Source organism: Harpia harpyja, chromosome 7 (assembly GCF_026419915.1).
Source record: "Harpia harpyja isolate bHarHar1 chromosome 7, bHarHar1 primary haplotype, whole genome shotgun sequence".
NCBI lineage: Eukaryota > Metazoa > Chordata > Aves > Accipitriformes > Accipitridae > Harpia > Harpia harpyja.
Genome location: NC_068946.1, coordinates 2674285 through 2699023, shown reverse-complemented (window position 1 = coordinate 2699023; position 24739 = coordinate 2674285). Strand labels below are relative to the sequence as shown.

Here is a 24739-nt window from a genome sequence, read left to right as displayed (position 1 = left end):
CAAATGTCAGCTTTGTAGAGGTTCAACAGATGGAAATGCTCTGGTTTAGATTATCTGCCCGTGTATTTGTTTAGACAGATTCATGGGCACTTCAGATGCCTTTGGAAGCCAGCGTTCCAGTGCAGTGCAATGCATAGCACTGGAAAGGAAGGGGAACGTGGAGGTATAAGAAAGTGTCTGTAGCGCACATGAAGCCCTTTCAAATAAGATTTTGAAATTGCACAAACAGTGCATATTCCTATTTGCTTAAACTGTGTAGCAGCAAAATCCATTAAAAAAAATCTGGACGGCTGTTCACTCGGGTGACTGAGACCAGTGCAAACAAACACAACTCATCACCCACCTCTGAAAACAAGGCAATCAGACCTTCTAGTTACTCAGTTATGGATAGATGTCTGTGGGAACAAAGTGTCAGGAATAGTAGCTGAAACTTTTTAGAAGCAATTTTTTCTTGCTTGCTTTTCCTAGAATTAAAATAAAATGAGATCAGGATCTGTGGTCTGGCATATCTCCAGAGGAATTTCAGGGACTTCATTAATCAATTACATAAGGAAAAGCATTGGGTATTGGGCAAAAATGGCAAAGCATCTATGTGAACTAGTTGATTTTTTCTAGTCAGCCCTTCTAAGGACCTCATTGTTTTTCCTGCTGTGAGTGAGAAGTCTCTCTTCACAGAGGCAATTTAAATGGGTAGCTCCTTTTGATGATGGGTGGGAGAAGGAATATAAACATGGCACAAAAACTTGCTTAAGGTAGGTAACACAGTAGGTCATGACAAAGCTGTCCTCTTATTTCTGGTGCTAAACATGATCCAGTAGACTGTTTCCTCTTGTAGTACACAGGTCTTTATGTGGCCCCAGGTAAAGCTCTAATAAAGGAAGTCATATTATGCATTTCCACTTTATGGAAGAAGGAAGGGAGAATTGACTTGCTGAAAATGTCCTTGCCAACCTGGGGAAGAATCAGAGATTCAGTTCTGAAGTTGCTTAAGTCCATCATGCCAAGTGTCTTTGTAATTGTTTGCAACTGATAAAAATGTCAATGATCCAAGTATAGTAAGCAGGGAAGGGAGGCATGAAAAAGATTAAATATGTATAAACTGCAGGTGAATCCTGAACATACACAACTCCAGTGTGGGTAAGACTGAACATTTCAAAGAAAGCATTATTATTGATATTGTTAGTCATTGAGCTCTTTTAGGTATGAACAAAAATGAAAGGCAATATAAATCTATCATATACCTCTCTTTTGCATGCTTTCTTTAACCTGATTGTGCTCCCCACGGAGCTTCTGTAGGCCGGCACAAAATAATCTGCATTGGTCCAAACAGACTGTTAATTTTCTGTGTGTAAGACGACTAAACTTGGCATTTCTGTATCTTACTAAGCTTTTCTTTTTAGGCTTAAAACACAGGAAAGACTTCAAACCTAATTTCTCAGCTTATCGTGCAAATAATATTCTGAATCTTGCAGGATCATAACTTTTTGTAGAAAGCTTTCCAACTGTTTTCTGTTGATAGAAGACTTAGCTGGGCACCAAGAGATAAGACTGTAGGACTCAGAAGTTGCTGACTTAGTCTTGTAATCTTCCTGCACTGCATTCCCACAGGGAAGTTACGGATAGGTGTAACTCTGTACACATTAATGTTCTAATCCTTGAATCCCATTCAACGGCTCAGCCATAGAATTTGATGAAAATTTGGGGCACCTGACACGTTACAGAATTCAGTTTTATGTTTAGCTTTGGGTTCCTGGCAGATTGTCAGTGTAGAGCTCAAATTGATTAACTTAGTGCCGTTGCTCTGAATCTGAGTATGTTGTGTTCTGAGAGCAAACCTGACTGGAAACTTCAGTGACACCTTTTGGAAGGACTCTGAACTTTCAGGATCCAGATTAGGAAAAGTGTCAGGATCAAACATGATTTATAGCATCAAGAAGTTTCTTTAGTATTGCCAGCTGAGAATGGCAATGGAGTCTGTGATAGCCTAGAGCTTGTATTCTTTGCTTCTGAGCAAATATGTTGTCCATACTCCTGCTGAAATAAAGGCTTGTCTTGGTGTTCCAGATAACTCTAATTGTATAGACAAAGAGCTAAAATTAAGATAAATTAATTGAAAATGGAAAATTAGCTAGACAAATGGAAAAAATACATCCAGATGGTTAGAAGCACCTAAAATCCCATGTGGTGAAATGACTGCTAAGTCAGCTAGCAATTTTTTATGAATGAGAGATCTAATAAGGAAGGGAAACCAGTTAAAATTTGCCCTAGAGCAATTGTAACTTCTACACCTCTTTTTTTGGTTCATAAACACCTCTGCCTCCTGCAAAAATACTTGTGAGAATACTTTTTAATATGGTTTGCTAAGTTTTGTTGCTTGACTTCATTGTTCCTGCAAATCAGCAAATGAATTCCATTTGCAGTTCAATTTTTTTCTAAGACAAGGAATGTTTATGCCAGATTGCTGTTCCTACCTTTACCCTTAAAACTCCCACACCATAGGAACTCTCTGTCTTGCAGAAATATACAGCTGTAGCAAAGTGTCGTATGCATGTGGAAAGATCTTGTAGGGCCAGACTATAATGCATATTTTGGTGGTGTTAATCCATTAAGTAACTTCAGACATACATTGAATAGCACTTTTATCTCACATTTAATTGTTAAATACAGTCAGTGGAGTTGTTAAACGTATGTCACAGTCCCTTTGTCTCAACTTTACATGACAATCTTTCTGTTTATTTCCCTATAGCTGTCCTATAGCTGATTTATACCAAACATGGCAGATAAGAATCTCATAGAGTGATTATAGTCAAATCATTCCAGTTTGATGCTGATGTAAGACAAAACTCAAAACTGGGACTTTGAAGTCAGATTTTTCCCTGGAGTAGGGAAGAAGAGAAGGTGTTCTCCTCAGCTGAGGCAGTTGGTGGGGTTTTTTTCTTTGCTTGTTTACACAGAAGTTTGTGACTTCATAATATTCCCTGCTGCGGAGAAGAGGCCAGTGGTGTTGCAAAGTACATAAAGAAAATAAGAAGCCTAGAGCAGAAAAAGTCTAAAAATCAGAGAAGCCTATGGAGCTGGTGAGAAAATGAGAGGTGACATGAGAACAGGAAGGAAAGGGGAAGGTTATGTCATTAGAGACTGGAATTCAATGTTTTGATGAAACTCCATGGATACAGGAAGGAGCAGGGCGGGTAAAAATAGCTAAATGAAAATGGTATGAGTTCCAAGAATTCAACTCTGAAAATAAAGAAATATATGTTCTTGCTTAAAAACAGGCGGAAAAAGTCATGTGTTTTTATGAAGCATTAGAAAGAATGAAGGAGAAAGGAAAGGGGCAAAATTTGCTGACTGCAATTTCTTTTTTTTTTTTTTTTTTTTTTGCCAACCAAAACTTAAAATTTTGTGTTATTGTACACGTTTCATCCAAATCCTTAGTGGCTTGGTTCCCAAGGGAGAGAACACTTTTTCAGTAAAGTTGTCTCATCAGAAGACCTTGGAGGCTGTTCAAATTAGAGGGGTTTTTTGGGCTAAGAACATGCTAATGCTTACAGACAAAAAATTCTCTCGGTCCCTGACTGATACAGGACACTGCTAATCATTATATGAGAAAATGGCCATAATGTATCAAATAGTTTACTTTTCAGGACTTTAATTTTCCCAAAGCTAGCAAGCAATTAGATTGAAGTCTCTATTTTTTTTTTCTTTTGTACTGAATTGTATATGCTTACATCGCCCCCCCTAGTTTCACATCTTATCTATAGAACAGAAAGCTCTTACTACAAGAAAAAGAAAGAAAGAAAATCAAACAATTTACTTACTTAGATTTTGGTTTTGTTAATTTCTGAACAGATGGTAACATACCACAGTGGAAGTTTTATAAAAATTTCCATCTTTCAACTGAGTGCAGGCCTGAAATTTTTCCCTGGTGAAAATGCGGAGCGTGAGTCATTAAACATGCTATGCGCTATCTGCATGGGATTTTCACTTACTGTATTCAGAAAAGTCAGAAAGCCGTTCCATTACAGTAACTGCTTTTTTTTTTTTCCTCCACCTGGGCAAATGGCCAATTCCATCATCTCAGGCTCAGCAGTATGAACAAGGAAGGTACAGTCTGAGGAGGGGATGTAATGCACAGACAAGGGGAGAGGCATTGCTCCACAGTCCAAGAGCAGGAGTCAATTTCTAAAGCTGAAACAATTGTCAAAAGAGGTGGTCTGAGTTATGATTTGTCCCGTCCAGTCTAAATTCACTAATTGAAAAGTTATGGCCTGGTTTTACAAGTGAGAGGTTATATTGCCTGCAGAGTGTTCAGCACCTACTGCATCTTGGCCCTAAATTATCCTTATGGAGATAGAGTCTAAACTTAATCTTTGTTTGGACTCCATTTGAAATTTGGCACTGATTGCTGTGGGACAAATAAGGCCTGGAGGTGCTGAGTGTGATTTTCTGCAGATCTACTGATTTAACCTTGGAGAGCTAGGAGAGTTCAAGCTCTCCAGTCTATAATACTGTTCATCTTAGTGAAGTTATAGAACTTTGCTGGGGGGGCAATATAAAGGGATTTTTACACTGAGGCTTCAAGGCATTTGTAAAATCCTTTGGTTCTCTCCAGGGCCCTGACTGTAGTCTCTGATGCCTAGTCCACAATACAGAGCATCTTCCTGAGGAACGCAGTGCTCATCAGTTTTATCAGCCTGCTGTTTCTTGTATTGGTCTTTGTAACACAAGTAGATCAAAATTACCTTGGAGAAATCAAATCAGGGTCTGAAATTTGCAGTTTGGAATTTCCTTTGTACCGTCTCAAGGTGGTATCTACACCCATTTTGGAGTGGAGATGTGAAAAAGGCATGAGATGTATTGACCCTTAGTTACTTACATTAATGGGTGTGTTAGAAATGCAGAAAGATGAATGGATGGGTGGATGGATGGATGGATATATCACCTTCCAAGCCCTCTGTCACTCAGGAAAAGATTAGTTAATTATTCTCAGTCTCGGTGATACTTAATGACATCTAGAAGAGAGGTGAATGGCATCTTGTTGGATGGCAAGGATAATATAGAACACAATTTCCCCTGAAGAAATAGCTCACATACCTTATATAATGAATGAGCTCATTTTGCCTGTGTTTGCCAGAAACAATAAAAGTTAGAAAATGTCCCAGTAATTAAAATAAAGTGTTACCCAGATTTATGGTGAGAAATGTGAAATGTCAGGCAATTGAGTGCAGCTCCACGCTCACAAATAAGCTTCACATTCGTTAGAACAGGTTGCATTCATTACTAAGAACAGTGTGGGTCCAGTGCTAGCCCCAGAAGGCAATGAATGGTTTCTCCTGCTCAGGGAAAGAAAGCAGAGGGGAGGGAAAGGTGCCAGCTGGCATGTTAGCTGATGGATCTTGGGTCCTAGTGGTAATGCTGCAGTCTGCATAGTACAGACATGATCATTGCTTCAAGATGGGCTTTGGATTACATGATGGATAGTAGGAAGGAGGGAGAGAGAGAGAGTACCGTTCTTAGGGCTGCTGCATGCAAAAAAGAAATCTAGTAGAAATTTTTGAAAGGGTGGAGATGGAAAAGGGGAATCTAAGCAAGGCCAGCCTTTCCTGCAATCCTTCTTTTCACAGTCACTGTTTATTATTTTTTTTAATACAAATGCTATAGAAACTATACAAATAGTATAGAAAGTTATGAATATGAGTTCATCGCTTGCTTAAAATAATCTTAAACCCTAATTATTTCGGAGACCATTGTTTTTGTCAAAGGGCCACATAAGACAAGTGGAGTCTAATCTACAAAAGTACTATGCGTATAGACATAGGGAGTACTGAAAGTGTAGGACTGTTGGAAACAGAAGTGAAACTCACTAAAAGTCTATATGGTGTAAGCTCTTTCGAGCAGTACCCATGCAAGTCATGCTGAAAGCTTACAATTGCCTTTCTGCTCTGTATTGGTAGAAGACGGTAGGCTGCTGAAATGTCCTTCTGCAGTGGCACGGGAGTCGTGATATTGAGAACCTGCTGCCTTAACATCTCTTGTTGCTAGCTTTTGCACTCCTTTTTTCTGACAAAGCTAATTAAAAATTGAAGAAACTTGAGGTGAAAATGCTTTACATAAACCCGAGTCTGACAATTTAAGCTGTCTAGAAACTAAAACGTGAAGTGTCTTTTCCTGAAAAAGAGAATAGGGCAATGTTAAGTCACAGGCACTTCAGTGAATACCAGTCTTGTGGAGGACTTTCTTTACCTGATTCTACCAGGCTGAAGGTGTCTGAAGTGTCTGATTCAAACAACAGCCTGTCTTGTCCATTGGACTGTGAAAGAGTTCTTATGGACAAAACAAACAAAGCCCAAAAACCTATCTTTTAGTGTTGGATTCTCTTCTCACATAAATTTCATTTGGGAATAGTTCTAGGAATACCAGTGGAGTTTTGTTAGAAAAAAATAGTCATTAAGTTAAAGCAGTTGATTTTAACTTGGTAAAAGATTTGGATTCTGATAAAGATCTGCAGGGTGGCCTTAAGCCGGTTGTGTATCCTCTCTGTTCCTCAGTTCCACATCTGTAAAATGACAGTATGAATTTGTTTTTTTCATTACATGCTTGTAAGAAAAATCTCATTATGCTAATGAGGTGTGCATACGCTTTAATCACAGGTTCATTCAGAAAGCCCATACATAAAATAAATATGAGATCAACCCATGAGAATTTGTGAGAAAGGAGTAGAAATTCCAGATTTTTAGGACAGCACGTTCTGAATTACTGAAGTGATGATGCAAGCACTTATCTCCATAGAGTGCCTAATGCTCTGTGTGTTATTTATAGGAGACACAGGCCTTTAAAATAAATTGCAGGTTCATATGTCAGACCAGCAGAGAGAGGATCACTTTACAACAAGGGGTAGATACCATAAATTTCAAGCGGACCATGGGGCTCATTCCCCGCCATGATTTTGGATCTTAAACTGTTGTAAAGTATGTACCAAAGAACATGAGAAAAGAGACTAGAATCAGAAGCCTTAGTGGTAACCCAACTAGCAGATAATAAGGTCTTACAGAGTCTTTCTAGCAAAGCTGCACTTAAGCATATCAATATTTTTTGCAAAGTATGGATACCATGATGATGAGAAATTATCTCAAAGATGGAAGAGATTACAGAAGAGAGATGTGAATTCCCTGGAGTCTGTGAGAGGCTATTGAGGAAGGGAATGTTTGGCCTTAAGGTTGCACATGAGTTTCAGGTGAAATGGAAATGAGGCAGTATTAATTGTACCATCATGCAAGTTGATACATGCTAGCTGTAGAGCCCGGCTCTGTTGCCCTTTTACTCACCACAGCAGCTGCCGTAGATCAAATCAGTATTCCCACAGCTTCTCTGCATGATAGAGTGTGTGTGGGAGGGCAAGGGAGGGGACTTAACCCACTTTGTTTTGGTGAAGCTCAAAGCTGAGGTTTTGCTAATCAGTAACTCCTGTAGTGCAAGGTTGGCACGCTCATTTCCTTTGATACTGATTGCTTTGGGATACGCTAGATGGCTATAAGCCCTGAGCTGGGGGAGATGCTTTGCTTAAGTCTTAGTTTTAACTTTGTCTTAAATGTGTTGATTTTTCTTCCCTTGAATGGTGATAGCAACTATCTTGTAATAGCCTGTGTAAGAACCATGCTAGGAGGAAATGCTGAGAGTGGATAGCAACAGTTCAGTTGCTCTTTTTACAGGGACAAGGCTTTGGCTTGGTATTCTTATCTTTTCCGCTGTTGGATGTGTATGCCATGCCTTGTTTGCTTATTGCTGGATATGCTGAGAAATGAAAGATTCTGTGTTAATATAAATGACAAAAAGTCTGTGCAGCCCTGAGTCACCTAACAGGACTATTCTGTAAGCTCCTTTGGGAATTCCTAGAGTTCCAGCTTGTATTCCCTTCTCCGACTTTTCCCAGTAAATTAATTTTTTTTATTGGCAGTAGCAAGCATGGGGTTTTTTGTGGTTTGTTTTTTTTTTTTAAATTAGGTGTTTGGCAGCGTCCACTGGGGCATGTAGGTGCAGAGTGTGTGGGTGGGAGGGGCAGCCCTGAGCAACATACCAGGCAACTTGGGACCAAAAAATTCTAAAAGATGGAGAGCTCTTTCATGTGCTTTTAACAACCCCTCACCTCCTAAATTTCCTAGGATGCCTGATGATTTCTTGCCATTTAAATGTGAATTTTAGGTGTGAGAGCAAGCCATGTTTTAATCAGGTCATGTGTTCGTTACATATATTAACCATGGATGTATGCCTATTAGTCAAACTCTGTGACGATCCAAGCCAGTTCTTAAGTTCACTGGAGTCAGACAGCTTTTGTTCTGAATAGCGTGCTGAGTTGTGTTAGTGTGATCGCTGCTATGCTAGCCAGCACTAGGGACTTCTGGCGCAAAAGGCATCAGTTGCTGTAACCGGAGCTTAAAGGCCAAATCTTATCCTAGATGATTATCTTCTGAGAATCAGGGATAGAGAGGAATACAAGATGTATATTGATCAAGAGGTTCTGTACTTTAGAAAGAAGTAAAAGATATAGAAGGAGATAGGCTATGGAGCTGAGCTGGACAGGAGCTGAGAATTGTGAATGGGGTTAAGAAAATAACGATGACTTCTGAATCCATGGGATTCTCTTCTTAGTGGTGGCAGAAGCTGCTAACATAATCATAACATAATCAGTTGGCTTAACAAAACCCATAAAATACAGCATAGCTAGCTTCCTTCACTGAAAAGATCAGATATTAAACCAGTATGTTTGGCACAGAAAGGAGAGGCAAGACCCTGGAGAGGAGCGGCATCCTACAGAGAGGTTGCTTTATCATCTATGCCCAGGTCATGGATGCTAAAAGGGAAGAAGATAAGATCTCTTCTGTTTTACGTATGCCTGCTTTGTGCACATGCCTCAGAGTATGTTTCCAGCATTCCCAAATTCTGTCACTGTGATTTTTTTCTTCAGTTTATTCCTTGGTCTTGAGTTTCTCTCAAACTGTAGAAGATTGTATGTGGCACAGTCAAGCTGGTTCTACCTTCCAGGAGGTAGAGGTCAGCCCTGTAGCTCCTTAGCCTTTGTTGTTCAAAATACCCAACTTGGGTATTTTCACTGAAACCACACAGCATAGCTGGATTGGGAATAACCTATGAAAGGAGAGCTCTGCTTTTCTGTCCTCACTCTGGACTTGCTTTCTCAGTCTTCCCGTGATTTGGACCCTACAAGACTTTCGAGCTACTGGGCAACTGAAGGTAGAGGTGCTGCATGACTGCAGTCTTGCTCTATGCATTGGATTATGCTTTTAAACCACAACACCTTCAAAATTTGGCTCAAAGGAGTGAATGGCAGAGCCTAGATTTTTTTTGACTCTCACCGTCTTGTAGCACTGTTACCTTAGACATACAGTTACAAATCGCATCTTTCAAGTCATATCTTTAAGGAATCACTAAGAGATTTGGTTGCATATTCTAATGGGAAGTAAAGACCATTGTTTGGGTGCTTAATGTTAAGAGCTTAGGTCTGATCTTTATTGCCATAAAGCCAAAGTTATGATCTTAAAAAAATAAAAAAAAAAAGGAAATATTTTTCAGGCATGTTTAGGTGGCAAAAAAGTTTTACTTTAAGGCTCCCTGAAAAAAAAAAAAAGACTGCATTTCTTGCATTGTTCAGAAACTCACTGCAATAGCACTGAGACAGCATATGGACCTTAGAAGGTGGTGGTAGTTATTACAAACACTCAGTACCTGTCTAACTGGATTCTGGAAGCTAGAATCATCCATGCTTTCTCCCAAGAAGAGAAAGGATTAAGTCCAGTAAATGATAAGGTGACTGTTTCTTCAGCCAGTGGTGGAAAGGGCTGGAGGGTAGGACAGCAAGGTGAAGTGCACATTGTTCTGTGCCATCAGGCAAGTGAAAAAATTCCACTTACTTGTTTTTGCTGCTATTTGAATCAGGCTCGAGACAGTAAGTGAAATGCGCTGCTGTTCTGCTGTTTTACCTGTTAGTAACTTCTAAATGCTAAATGGCATTTATTATGAAGAGAAAATGATCACTAAACCCTGAGCTCATTAGCTTATTGATCCAAATAGTGACCACTGATTTTCCCTATAGCCAGAACACTGCAGTAAGATTCACAGAGGGTGCCTCGGGAACACCAGAGGAACCCAGATTCAGTTCTGGCTCTGCTTCCCATGTGCTTTTTTTGAGGGTGGAATTCCCCACTGGAATGACCTCACGCTTATCCTGTTATCCAAGGTTATCTTAAGAAATCTTCACCAACTGCCAGCTCATGTAACTCAGCAATTTCCAAAAAGTTTACATCTACCTATATACCACCTCCCCACTTACAGTCTCATAATTACCAATTTTGTTTTTACTGCTCCCAGAATAGATCTTGCCACTACTTGGAGCACAGTAAAAGCTTAAAATAACCTTATAAATGAGCTATTAGTATGTAAATCAAACCTGTAACCAGTCTGTATAAAGTGTAGTATAGGGGGTAGATTTTCAAGGCTGTGCAGCATCCCAAAGCTCACCTAGAAAATGGTAGAACTTGATAGGTGGTAAACACCATAGATGGCCCAGCCACCTCACTGAGCTCTTTGGCCTGAAAGGCCTTGTGTAAATAGTTGATTTCTCCATTAATTAAAAAAAGAGAACATTTTTGTCGACATGAGTCCATTGCTGACCTTCTCAGACAGTGAAATTTTTTGTTTGGTTCATCTTAAATATGACTGATTCATGAAACTTTCTTTTTCTTGTGACTTTTTAGGTGTTCTAAAATTCACTTATTTCAGTACATATGTAAGAGAAACATGTACAAAAAATTGTGGTCGCTTTAAAAATAAGCATTTCAAAATTTGTTTTAGCCAAAAAGATAAGAAGTTGGTACGCATTTGTGAAATAATTGTCTGCAAGCGGAATCTGTGTGTTGATGAAAAATTGAAATATTTTATTGAAAAAGACATTCTGAATCTCATATATGTCTCTTTCAACAGAGAGTTTGAAACCTTATTCTGCAGGTTCTGGATAGTTCGGCATTCCCTGGTTTCATTGTAAGGGAAATGATCAATGAAAATGATGACCTGTAACAGATGAGTCTCTAAAGAAAAGGAGGGAAGGAAATATCCTGGTCATGCAGAAATTGTTTTACTTCAGTACCAGAATGTCACAATTAGAAATGAATATGTGCGGTACAAACATGGAGAACTTAGATGTTTGCTGCTATAAAGAATTTATAGTCTAATGTGAGCTACAGTAGGAATTTTGATGTGTCACATTTGCACCCGCACTTATTTTTCGCTTACTTTCCTTCTTCACAATCTTCACAATAGGCCCTTCCCAAACGTTTTGTCAAATAGCTGCAATATGCAGCACAGTCCTTCATAATCCCCAGTTCTTCCTGGCTAAGCAGGCATCTAAAACCAGAGGGGACTGGGGTGAATTCGTTTAGAATATACTTTTCGTATGCCTATATAAACACATGCATAAACATGATACCCTCCACTTGGGGAACGCGTAAAAGGTGGGACACAATATTTGTGAGAGGCGCCGAGTTCTGCAAATGAAGGCGATGGGGAGGGAAACGAATTGCCTGTTAAATATGGAAAATGGAGTCTGCTTTTTGTTCTGGGCCTTTGGAATCTGTGGGTGGATTGGAACTGGCAGGCAGGGAGCAAACACCCACCCACCATAGGGCTGTGTGGTTCAGAAGTTTACAAGAGTGTTTGTGTTCCAGGAGCTGTTGGCCTTGAAGCCAATGGAGAGGGGGAGGAGAAGAGGGAGAGAGTGAGAAAAACACTGTGGTGTTAGGGCCCTTCCTCAGAGATATTTTTCCCCTCTCCCTTCTCCAGCTAGAGGGCTTTGGAACTGGAGTAAGACAAACAGTTACTGGGGGAAAGATTAATATGATTTTAAGACGTGTAGTGCTTACAGTCCATCATCAGGGGAGGCAGAGACTTCAGAAGCCACTGCCACCTTAATCCCAAATGACAGCTCTCGTCGCTCCCCCTTCTCCTGTCCTGCTGCCGTTTAATTCGGCAGAGTCTGTGAGATACAAAGAAATGGAAGTTTTACTGTATTGTTACTGCAGGAGCTGAAAATTGGTTTCTGTCCTGTCCTGAATTTAGGTTCAGAAGCTGCCACTCTAATTGGTCACCATCTGGATATTGCAGATACAGAAACTGAGGCACAGAGAGACTAAACAACTTGCCCAAGGCAACAGGAAGTCTGTGGGAGATCTGGGAATAGACCCCAGATGTCCTGAGTTTTCTGTCTTAACCACAAGACCATCCTTCCTGTCTTTTTGGTAGTCCCCTCTGCTTCAGGAATTCCGTTTATGAATTCCACCCATAAACAATCTGTTGCACCATCCAGTGATTTACTTGCATAAAAGAGTCATTGGGAAGGGAAAATGGCACCTCTCTTAAAACGAACTGCAGTTACTACTGTCCTTACTTTCTAAGGGGTAAAGGAGAGGGAGTGCAAAAAAAACAGCTTCAAGAGCTGAGAAGCTTCTCCGTTGCTATCCAAACTTCCTGCAAGCATTAGTTTTGTTCTTTAAAAGAATCGGGAACTCCATACATGGTGTTTGAGTGTATCTGACCATTTATATTTTAGTGAGTTAAAAAAAGTAATGACTGAAACGGGACTAAATCCATCTAGGGAATTACGCTGCTGTTGTTCACCATTGTATCCGAGTACCTTTGATGATAGTTCGATTGCTGTATCCCTAATGGACTTCATTGAGTAGCCAGTACTTCTCCCTTGTCGTAGTCAGAACTTTTCTAAGACGAGGCTGAATGGTGGGAAGGGGTTTTTTTCCAAGAAAGCACACCCTTTGGTTTGGAAATGATGGAATGGATGGAACGTCATAGATGTCTGTCATGTTATCAAAAGGCGCCACTGAAGAATATTATTGAAAATTCTTCTCAATTAAAGCCTTTTAGATACCCCTATTACTCAGTGAAGAATATTCCTAGCCCAGCTTTCTCTTAATGTGGTAACCTCTTTAGCATCAGGAATCAACAAGGACTGTATGGCCTAGATTTGTTAGATCACATCTTTAGACCTTGGTATTGCGGTAATGCCTAAAAATTCCGCTCGTGGATCAGTAAGTCCATGTGCGGTGCGTTGTATAGACAGAAACTGAAAGGGTACTTCCTGCCACCAATGGCTTTCTGTAATAAAGCAGTTTGGTAAAGAGTCTCTAAGTGTCTTCTCCCAGCACATGAAGACATAACTGATGACTTGGATCAATGCATTTGGTTCTTGCCTTCTCCAAACTCCCCTTTAAGGCTTGATGTCTAGGTTGGGTATGTGAGAGTGGGTTCCTCTGGAGAGATGCTGATTTAGTTGCACGGTCAAAGCTCTTTTGCAACTCTGTGACACCTCTTTCCTTTACTCTGACTGGGGTTTCGGAGTATAAAAATACAAATAAAATACGAGAGCTTGCTCTGTTCCCTGCCCCGTGACATTGATTCTGAGTAAATCACAACCTTTTTGTTTTCTGCGTGCTCCTTGAAACAGTGTTTGGGTATTTGTCTGCTTTTTCCTCCTCTTTTGCCCCGATCTACCCGTTTTTTCTGCTCTTACACTGTAATGGTAAACTCTTTCAGAGGAGACGATCTGAACGCGCAAGTTCTGCGCCACTCAGTGTAGCAGGATTCCATACTATGCGTAGTGCTTCACGTTACTGTTGCATTAGGAATAATATTTTAACAACTGTATTGGTGTGAAACTGCTCTCCAGGCTTTTTTTGGCAGGCACAGCGGACGGAGTTGAGAGATAACAGACGTAACCTTTCAAGCTTGTTTCTTACGTTCGTACTCAGCGCCGGTTGAAATATTTTTTAGGATTCTAGCCCGTGGAAAAAAGGGAGAAGCCAATTTCTTTTTTTTTTTTTTTTTTTTTTTTTGCTTTGAAATGCGATACTAAGAGAGCCTAGAGAGCACCTCGTTCCCGATCCGAGTAATAAAATCCTAATGAACTTCGCAGCGGCCGCCGGCCCTCTGCCCGCAGCGCTCCCCGGCCGCGCGGGGCCGGCTCCTCGGCTCCGAGCCGCCGCCGCGCCGCGCCTCGCTCGGTAGAGGGCGCTCGTCTCCGGGGCTGCCGCGCCGCGCGGTCCCCGTGCCCGCCGCCCTCGGCCCCCCCCCCCCCCCCCCCCGGTCGCCTGGCGTTGAGGTAGAGGTGGCGACTTGCCCGTCTTTGCGACAGACGTGTGTTTTTTCCCTTGCCTGACTACTTCCAGGGAGGGCTGGGGCAGCTCCCCTGCCTGCCGCACGGCCGGGCTGCAGTTGCGCCTCACGCTCCTTCCACGTGTTAAGCGCGCAGAGGCGTCGCATGTGAGCGGGGCGTGTGACATGCGTGTGGAGAGCAGGCAACGCGTGTGCACGCAGCGCTGGGTACATTCGGTGCGCGGCTCGCCACGTCGGGCGTCCGAGGATGTGCTAGCGGGACGTGTGCCGTTTTCGGCCATCAGTCGTGTCCGTGTGCCTGCGATTTCTGCTCGTAGACAGGGGCGTGTGCTCAAAGTTGAACTGTAAGCGGGTTTGGCGACGGACGTGTTTGGTTTTGGTTTTTTTTTTTTTTTTTTGTGGGGTGCTTGCACTTTGTGTGCGTGCGAGCGTGAGGCAGGCGCGTTTTCGCTTGTTCCCTTTCTACCGCTGTCCAGAAAGCAAGCGGCGAGAGGAAAAAGCCCTCGCCCTACCGCCCCTCCTTCGCGGCGCGGCGGTCTGTGAACCCAGCAGTTTACCCTCCCTCCCCGGCGCTGCCGCCCGGGGCTGTGCTGCGCGCCTGCCTGTGCAGAAGCTCAGCGCAGAGCGGAGGGGGGAGGCGGCCGCTGTTCCTGGAAGAGCCCGGCCTGGGGAGTTGGTCACATTCTTGGCTGGGATTCAATGACTGAGGCAGACACCAACAAACAGAGCGGGGGGAGGAGGAGGAGGAGTGAGGGAGGCTGAGCCAGCCTGCATTAGCTCAGCTCTCAGGCACTCTCAGTCTCTGCTGGAAAGAGGAGCTGGGAGGATGTGCGCTCTGTTACCGCGGCTCCCCACGGCACGCCGAGAAGACCGAGAGAAATAAGGGAAGAAAGGCGAACCGAGAGACGAGGAGTCCTCCCAGATCAAGCTGAGGGACCACGAGGGCGAAGGGAGCCTGCTTATTGCCCGTCCGAAGCCCCCGCGCCGTTTTGGAAGTGCCAGAGATTTGGGCCTTTTCTTCTGCGTTGTTCCCTTCCACAGACCAAGCTTTCTTCCTCCTCCTGCTTTTTACTTTCCTCCCCCGCGCCTTCCTTTCAGTGGATATGGACAGAAGGGTGATTACTGCAGAGAAGCAGCAGCCGCCAGAACATATTTGAGCCCCTGGTGCTGGGAGCGTGGCACAGACTTTTTGTATTTCTGTGGGTGGCGTGTGTGTGTGTGAGTGAGTGAGTGAGTGTGTGTGTGTGTGGTGGAGGTGTGGGAGGCGGGATTGGTTTGCCTGGGGGGTTGGCTGAGGGGGTGAGTGCTCGGATGAAGACCTCTTTTTGCCGTGACTCTCTGCTCCATCGGGGCAGCTTGGAGACTTGGAGGTTTTGAAATTGTAACGAACCACCAGAAAAGACAGAAGAGAGAGACACGCATACAAAAGGATTTATTTCCTATTCGTTAGTGGATTGTTAAACCTGAGTGGGAAGGAAAAAAAAAAACAAGGGTGGGTTGTTCTATTTTGTTCATAATTTTTTTCTTAAAAAAAAATCCCTTAAGTGGATTTGTACCAGAGTGGAAGATAACTGGGGATTTTTGTTGTTTTGGGAATAGAAACTAAAAAATGGAGACTGTAAGTAGAAGCAGCTTCCAGCCTCATCCAGGACTGCAGAAGACCTTGGAACAGTTTCATCTGAGCTCTATGAGCTCCCTGGGTGGCCCTGCTGCTTTCTCAGCACGATGGGCACAGGAGATGTACAAGAAAGACAATGGCAAAGACCCAGCAGAACCTGTACTGCATCTGCCCCCTATCCAGCCTCCGCCGGTAATGCCTGGTCCCTTCTTCATGCCCTCGGACAGATCCACAGAGAGGTGCGAGACCATCCTGGAAGGGGAAACCATCTCCTGCTTCGTGGTGGGTGGAGAAAAGCGGCTTTGCTTGCCCCAGATCCTGAACTCGGTGCTCAGGGACTTCTCCCTGCAGCAGATTAATTCGGTGTGTGATGAGCTACATATTTACTGCTCCAGGTGCACTGCTGACCAGCTGGAAATCCTCAAAGTCATGGGCATCCTGCCCTTTTCCGCTCCTTCCTGCGGGCTCATCACTAAAACTGATGCTGAGAGGCTTTGTAACGCCTTGCTTTACGGTGGCACCTATCCTCCCCACTGCAAGAAGGAATTCTCTAGCACAATTGAGCTGGAGCTTACAGAGAAGAGCTTCAAGGTGTATCATGAGTGCTTTGGGAAGTGTAAGGGACTCTTGGTGCCAGAGCTTTACAGTAACCCCAGCGCAGCGTGCATCCAGTGCTTGGACTGCAGGCTTATGTACCCACCTCACAAATTTGTGGTCCACTCTCACAAATCGCTGGAAAACAGGACTTGCCACTGGGGCTTTGACTCTGCAAACTGGAGATCCTATATCCTCCTCAGCCAGGATTACACTGGGAAAGAGGAGAAAGCTAGACTGGGCCAGCTCTTAGATGAAATGAAAGAAAAATTTGACTATAACAACAAATACAAGAGGAAAGCCCCCAGGGTAAGTGATGCTCTTAATTCTAAAGGGGGTGGGGGGACAAGGAGAAAAGGGATTTTCTATAATTTCGGTAACATCTATTGACCTACTCAATTTGTTACCAGCTGCTTTTCCTTTGAGTCATTTAGCAGTCTAATCAAGTTCTTAATTCTCACCACGTGTTAATGTAGACGAGCAGTGTTCGAGATGGCACCTTTTTTTCTCTGGTTGTGTTCTGAACACGATATAGAATCATAGAATGGTTTGGGTTGGAAGGGACCTGAAAGATCGTCTAGTTCCACCCCCCACCCCCCCCCCCCCCCGCCGTGGGCAAGGACGCATTCCACTAGACCAGGTTGGAGTTTGTTTAAATTATATATGTGTGTTTGCATATCGTACTATACATGGAACCTGGTCTTTGAAACCCATCACGCTACCCCAGACTTCAGCAGGAAGTATGTGATTTTGGGTCTTAAGAGCTTCAGTTAGGGCTCAAGGCAAGGCAGAAGCCAGAAAAAAGTAAGTTACTGATCGCTCCAGACGCAAATATGTACAATTTTCTGATCAACTGCATGCCGCCAGGGATGGAGGTGGGGGTGAAATTGTCTAAATGCTTGTATTGAAATAAAATGTGGCCGCTAAGAAAAAATCCTGACAGTAATGCAGGTTACTGGTGTTCAGATTAAGTGTGCGGAACATGAATGGAGATGCTTTACTGCTCTTAGAGTATCCCTGTGGAGTCTGAGCCTCCCCACCAGACAGGCTTTTGTATATTGGATTATGTGTACATTCAGTAAACGAATCTGTCTAGGGCCAGCTGCAGCAGCTTCTTAAGGTATGCCATGCCGTGCTGAGCCAGACAGCTAAAGCACATTTTTTTTTAGGTGTCCTTTGTTTTTTTTTCAGTCTGAGCTGCCTTTAGATCCCAGAATCCCTGGTGTGTGGGTGGGAGGCTGCCTTGGCATCTGGCACCAGTCCTGATCAATGGGCAGCAGTGCCACAAGGCCTTGAGGACTTACTTACAGACACTAGGATGTCTGGCTAGCTGGCGATGGTGCAATTGGCTGTGGGATGAGCAATTCGCTTTCCGCTCCTTCCCCCCCCCCCCCCCAATATAAGGTTAAAGGAAACTCTTGCCTATTGAGTTTTATGCTGCAGGTTTGTTGGTTGGATTCTGCCTCATCTGTCAGAGATTTCTGAACTTTTCTTTGGTTTTATGTATCTGGAGTGGAAGGGCAATGACACAAGCCTCAAAAAGAGAAGCAACGTTTAAAGCCCACTGAGAATGTTCAGTAAAATTCTTAATTACCTTACCAAATACCTGTTTAAGGGGGCAGACACACACTCAGACTTAAATAGGGCTTTTATTTATAAAAAAAGCAACAAAAATGCCCAAACAAAACCCGGGGTTTTTAAAATATCCTGCGCAAACAATGCAGTAATTCCTACAGCTAGCCTAAGAGGCCTAGTTAACTCTTTTGATTGGCCTCTCCTTTTTTTGATTGAGTCGAGTCTCACTCGTTCAAGTTCCAGTTTCTCTCCTGGTCTTATGTTTAGCCCCTGTTTCAACTCTTGTCCTCACCCCTCCTTTTCCTCCCGCTTGGGTGTCAGAACCGCTGTGACAAAGCTAGGCTGTAATGAGCCACATTATCTCCGTGGTTGGAGGTGGATGTGTTTTTAATGGCTTGTCTATTCTCCGTCAGTCATGTGCTAAGATGGAATGGTGGGATAGATGTATATGAATGTCTGCAAGAGGAGAATATGGCTCTGAAAGTGGAGGCATTTTTCGTGTTAGGAAATGAATTTTCTAGGGCATGCTTTGTTTGGGAAGCAAAATCGAGAAATCTCCACATTCTTATGCAGAAAGGTACTGTGTCCCTAGCTTGGTCACTTCCACAGTTTGATTAAAATGTATGTTAGTAGAGGTGTGCTTTCCTTTTCTTACGAGGCTTTTATGGCATTCTATTCAGTTGTACGATTTATCCAACACCCCAGGTGAGGTTGCAGGTGGAGAACAAGAAACAACTACTAAATCTTGGGTTTGCCTGACTTTTGGTGACCCGTTAATAGGTCCTAGTTCAGAACATGGCAAGCACTCTTCCCCTGCCCTCCAAAATCTGCATGCAACGCAGCACTTCTTGCAGAGTGAATTCAGGATACCTAATAGTGGACTCCAGAAATTATGTAAGGAAATTGTGGCCATCTATTTCTCAGAAATTTTGCCAAAAATCCGTCATCATAAAATGTTAAGTCTCCTGCATGGGTTCATTTGGGAGGTGGCAAGGAGCTTGATGGGGAAGAGCAGAGTGGTGTGTGCTCAGACGATGGGGTAGAGAAAAAAGAACGCTTTATCATACATCCTATGGAGACCTGGGCTTAAGTTTCAAGGCTTTTGAGCTGTTTTCAGGGCTCTCCTATTAATGTGGTGCAGTCTTGAGACCCTGACAGTGCTGGCAGAGTTTTGTGCGCTTATCCTTCCTTTTTCTGAAGTCTTTTTCCATTGGGCTTAGCCAACGGATATCATATGCTAAGGTCATTTGTGTTGTAGCAGTGTGTGCAGATAATTATGGTGAGATTTAATCAGGCTCTAAGACTGGTAGACTGTGGCCAGGGGCAAGTAACACTGGAGTAAAGTTTAGATGACTAGTAAGGAAATGCAAGGATGGTCCCATGTCTGTGTCTGTGTGTTTGTGTTAATTACTGTCAGTCTGTGTGGGGTTTGTGTGTCTGTTGGGCTCTGTGTGTGTATGTCTGTCTCTGTGGATGAAAGGGTGAAGCATATGTGTCTTTGTGGTGGTCTTCCGTTTTGATGTAGATCTCTGCATTGCTTTGTTCTATTTTATACAGAGGTGTTTGTGTGTGTTGTGTGCCGTAATCTGCTGTGTCAGATATTTGGTCTTCTACTTTTAGGAGTGGGCTTTTTATCAGTTTCCCAATTTATTTATTTACGTGTGTGTGTACGTACACATTGCTTTGTGTGTTGTGTTTTCCCTGGGGCTCTGTTAGTATGTTGGTAGCATGGAATATATATGACCATTTTTATGGCTGTTTAAGGAGCAGTGAGTTTTTTGACCTTTTTGTGTGTCTTCATGAGGTTTATGTGATGAGGTATGTAGATTTCTGCCAGCACAGCTCTGCCTTTTAAGGGTCTGACTTAAATGGAGGAGCTGGGTTGGCACAAGCCCCTGTTGCAGATTCAGCGTACTGGCAAAACTGCCTTTTTTCCCTCTTTTTTTTTTTTTTTTTTCCCTTTTTCTCTTGGTGTGGTTTTAAAGCATTGCTACAAGGCATAGCTTTACCTAGATACTTCATTCCCAACATATATTTCTATATGCATCAAGTATCCATTGTGCATATCTATCTGTCTGTATCAAGAGATGGATACATAGATGCAGATACATTGTCCCTCAGTCAGCCTGGTTGGTGGAACAAAATGCATGTTGCCTGGTCTTGCCACTTGCAGAAGAATCTTTTGTCTAGATGTGTATGAAGTCAGCAAAGGGTCTTAACCAAAAACGGGAGGGAGTTGTGACAGCTGGAGCCCCCGCTAGAGCAGGAACCATAGAGGCCTCAGCCACTTCCCTTACCCTCTACTAACATTTTTTTTTTTTTTTTTTTTTTTTTAATATTCTCCCTGTTCATCCTTGGATGAGTGACTGACCTCCCATAAGCTCCTTCACCTTCCTGCCACTTCCCACAGCTCTGTCTTTTCTTGAGCCATATGATAACTTCTCCATTTTCCTCTGTATCCTTCACTGGGTTTTCTACCTTCTTGCATGCTCGTGCACGTTTTTTTTTTCTGCTTTGTTTGCTCTCTGGTCTTTGAGAGTCTCCATGCACCAACCTGGCTTTTACTTGAGCTGGTATCCTGTTTCCCTGCCTGTCTCTCTTTTCATCCACCGTTACTGACGTGGAGCACAATCATTACATTCTGGGGTATTTCTAGAAATTTAAAATGTGAATAACCTGACAGGGTTGCAAAACAGGGTCCTAGAAATCCATCATCAGTGCCAAAGCCTTTTTCTTGAGCTCAGCAGCTGGTGCATGTTACGTGTTCACTTGCTGGTATAGATAACGGCCTTGGTGTGTCTCTCACGCTCTCTTTCCCCGTCTGTGTGACAGACAGCTCTGCTTTTTTAACATCAGTATGCCTCCTCTATGATTGAATTAGTTCAAAAACCAGGCCTGAAGGCTTTGTTGGTTGCTATTTCCAGTAAAGGAGGGTGGGTTCGACTCTTGTCCCTTTTGAACCCTTTTTTTCTTTTTAAAATATTGAACCGAGCAACGTTTGACAGTGCTTTCATATTTCCTACCTGTGTGCCAGACATCTGTACTTTTAGCAAAACTGTATGTGATCAGACATTAAGAGAATAAGAGAGCTTTCCTTGCACATGTGTGAACACACCCACACATGCTAGCACTGCAGTGTTCCCACGGTTCAAGTCCCAGCAGCACTTCTATGAAGTAGCTGGAAGCTAGAAGCAGCATTCTGGGTACTGACACACAAATGAGCACATAAGGCCTCCCACTTTATTTCACAATGCCTACCAACCCAGTGCTGCCACAACATGCAGCTTTCTCAGCTGGAGTAAGGTTTAGCCAGGTCAAGTGTGCAGCCAAATCAAAGAACAAAAATGGCTGAAAGTGAAATAATGCAGTACTGACTGAGTTGTAGGGTAGCTGTGGACTTTTAGGTGCTGCACAATGGTTGCTGTGCTGTGCTTTATGGCCACCTGAAATGCTGCAGTAGTAGAGCTAGAATGCATATCTTTCTCTATCCTGAAGTCCTGCCTTGTGGCAGTAGTAACCTTCTTTATTTGTTAATAGTATATATATCCTATGGTAGGTATAAGCAGAGAGATTCTGATTTTATTCACAGGCAGTAGTGTTCTGGCAGCTGGATGGATTTATTATTTTGGTACAAACTGACTTGATAAATACTCTTGGAAAAATTTGCCTAAGAACTGAGGGTTCAATTGTTTTTTCCATGGAGCAGTGAAGTCATTTGTTCTCTTACCTGATGTTCAAGAATTATATTAGAGATTCTCCAGTAAAAACTTGAAGTCCCTAAAACAAAAATGTTGAAGTCTTGAGGCAGTAGTTTAGTTCAGAATCCTTTTACAGCTTAAAAGTTGAACTTCAAAAACGATACCACGCTTAAACAAAATCCTGTGTACCTGAGGAGGTGTCAGTGTTTAAGCAGACGTCAGCGTTTTTTTTCCCAAGCGTGCAAACAGCTTTATAGATGTTGTAGATCGAGAACAAAGAAGCAGGTACGTGCATGTGTGTTAGACAAAGAATATGCTGCGAATAATGATCTAATGATGTTGAGTCAACTATGGCTCTCTGTTGCCCCAGAAGAGTTCCTAAGTTCCTGAATTTAGTCCTCTTGAATTAGGGAGGGAATTATATGCAATCTCTTCTTTTGAAAATCACTGTCTAAAATATTTAAACATCTGCCTCTCCCTTCATTGTCTGGGCTGTCTTGCTTGCTTCTCCATTTCTGTGGTTTCGGGCTTGGGCGTACGTTCTGCCCAAACAGTAGCATGCTTTGAAGATGCATGTAAACACAGTTTATTTTTTGGATGTGCTAGGAGCCTAACACCTGGTCTCTCTGCCAGGATATGAACATGCTTATCACTAGCTTGAGCTGACTGACCAATGAGGGTGTGTTTTCACTTGCTGAGAGGCGCATTTAGATCAGTGTTGTAAAAGCAACTGGAGGCGTCTGTATGAGGCTGCTCGGAGCATGTCTAGACAATGCAGCGGTTAAAATTCTGGCAGCCACTTGTACCTTATCTACACCTTCCTTTATTCTCAACACTGCTAGAACAGGGGGAACTTTTGGGGCTACATCTAGGTGGTTGAGCCTGAGCAAGATTTGGGTATCTAAAGAGATGCATTGTCCGTTCTTATTGAAAACTCACGTTATTGTCTTCTGTTAGCAAAGTTATTTTGCCAAAGTTGAGGGGTTTGAATGGTACTGACTACAGCAAGGAGTGGGCCGGTTGTCCTATTACTGGTGATAACTGATGATTGGAACTTACATTGCTGGCTTAGCTGGCCAAACTGCTTTGCCATCGCACAAAGAATTGTGTCTCAATGTGCACAGTACTTAGACCCAGAAAATCTTTTCATTCTCACTTTTTTTTTTTTTTTTAAAAAGCAAACTTTGACCTTGACACTGTTAACTCTTATTTAGAGGGAACTGTCATGAAACAGTTACACTAAATCCAACAGGGGGTTCTTGGAAAGAAATTAGAGCTTAGACAAAAGCAACAGACTGAATTGTAGAGAATCTATCGATAGAATACTGTCAATTACTAGGCTAATCTATTTTAGCTGAGTGGCCATAGAGCACTTAATTCAAATTGATCTTCACGTACAGGAAGCATTACTTTAAAATGTAGTAATGTAGTGTGGGTTTGTTTTAAATTTGTCAATTATACTATGTGTGTTAATGATACATTTTATTAAATAATATCTAGTTTGTTGGCATATGTTTTCTGAATCTAGGTAATATACATTACTAAATCTGCACCACTTTTTAAAATGCTATTCCACTCTCTGTGTCTCATACAGCCAGTATGTGTTCTTGGAAAATAATTACAGAGAAGCAAGTTTGTTCTGAAAAGATGTGCTCTGGTCCCTTACCTTCCTCATTTATGCCTTGTGTAGTATTGTATGTCTTTTACATTTAATTGTCAGTGTAGAGATTCAAACTCAGATTATTACTGAAATCACCTGTTCCCATATCTTCTCGAACATATGAGGTTAATTTGAAGGTTTGGGGCTTTGGGGCTAGTTCTGCAGTTCTCACTCAAGCAATCAGCTGACACAGTAATTGGAACCAGTTCACCCACAAACCACAGAAGACTTGTATATGTATTAGACTTCTTCCCATGTGTTGACTGGCAGTACTTGCAGTCATAGAATAGAGGGACAGATTCTGAACCAGGATATACCGGTGTTGAGACAAAGTAGCTTCACTAAGCTCCTGGCCTTACCTGGCATTTACAGGACGGTGCTAAAGCTGACAGCAGAACCTGTAGTTCTGCTACTTCAGTATTTTCATTTTGCTTATTAATGAGGTTTTGGTTTCATAGACGTTTGATGGTGCTCTGATCCTGACGGATCTTACTGGATGGGGCAGTAGTTTCTGCAACTGGGAGCTGGCTTCAGACTGAAAGGATTTTGTCTGCTGGTTGCTACATGCAAGATGGGGTTTTAAGGTTGCAGTAGATATCTAACAGGGTGGGATTTTTTGTTCCTTTGTTGAGGATTGGTCAAATTTTTTTTTTTTTTTACTGATGAGGAAATATGTCTAAAGTTGGGATAAGGGCCAGCCCTTTTTTCTGATGCAAATTCAAGGACCATAAACTTGGCCTCAGAATTGTACCAGGTACAGGTGCAGTTCTTTGACTGTGCCTATTTTGTTGGTATTGGGCAAGCCTGCTGGCTGATAGACACTGGCCCCTCTGCACTGAGCTAATTATTTTGCTTTGACTTCTGGTTGGATGAGGTAACAAAAACACTGATACAAATTCAGGCTCTGATCCTGTCAGTGTTTCATGGACAGAACTCTTCCAGAAGCCAATGGGAATTCCCATGTGTAGAGCTCTTATCATTGGCTCCATCTGTGGTTTGGTTGCTATCACATAAAATTGGGCTTCTCCAAGCAGTGGATGCATATTAAAACAACCTGATAAGCCGCATAGTCATACGTTCTGTTAGATGAGACAGGTTCTGCCACCCTTACTTGCGTTAAGTAGTCTTTACTTGTCTTAACAGTCTTATTTAAAAAGTCAGGGAAAACGTACATAGGATAGAGATTCTGTGTATATGTAAAAATTGCAGCATCATTCTGTATACTGGAGATAAACAGCAAAAGAGCTAATCAATAACTCGGTTTCTGGCTTTGTTGTTTATTGATTTATGTACAGTTACCTTTGCACATGCTTTGTAGAAAATGTGACTTTTATGTTTGGTTTTCTGTTGGGTTTTTTGTTTGTTTTTGGTTTTAATTAAAGCTGTTTCTGTTTTGGTATGAGA

The 24739-nt window shown here is 42.5% G+C and overlaps 1 protein-coding gene across 2 annotated transcripts in view; it reads left to right on the top strand.

The window, feature by feature from the left end:
* Positions 1 to 24739, top strand: part of SKI (SKI proto-oncogene) — a 151746-nt gene that overhangs the window by 15641 nt on the left and 111366 nt on the right. For both annotated transcript variants that reach the window (XM_052792084.1, XM_052792083.1), the window contains one exon: positions 15790 to 16711. In XM_052792084.1, coding sequence (XP_052648044.1) covers positions 15800 to 16711 — 912 coding nt within the window. In that variant the 5' untranslated portion in view covers positions 15790 to 15799. The remainder of the gene's footprint in view (positions 1 to 15789; positions 16712 to 24739) is intronic.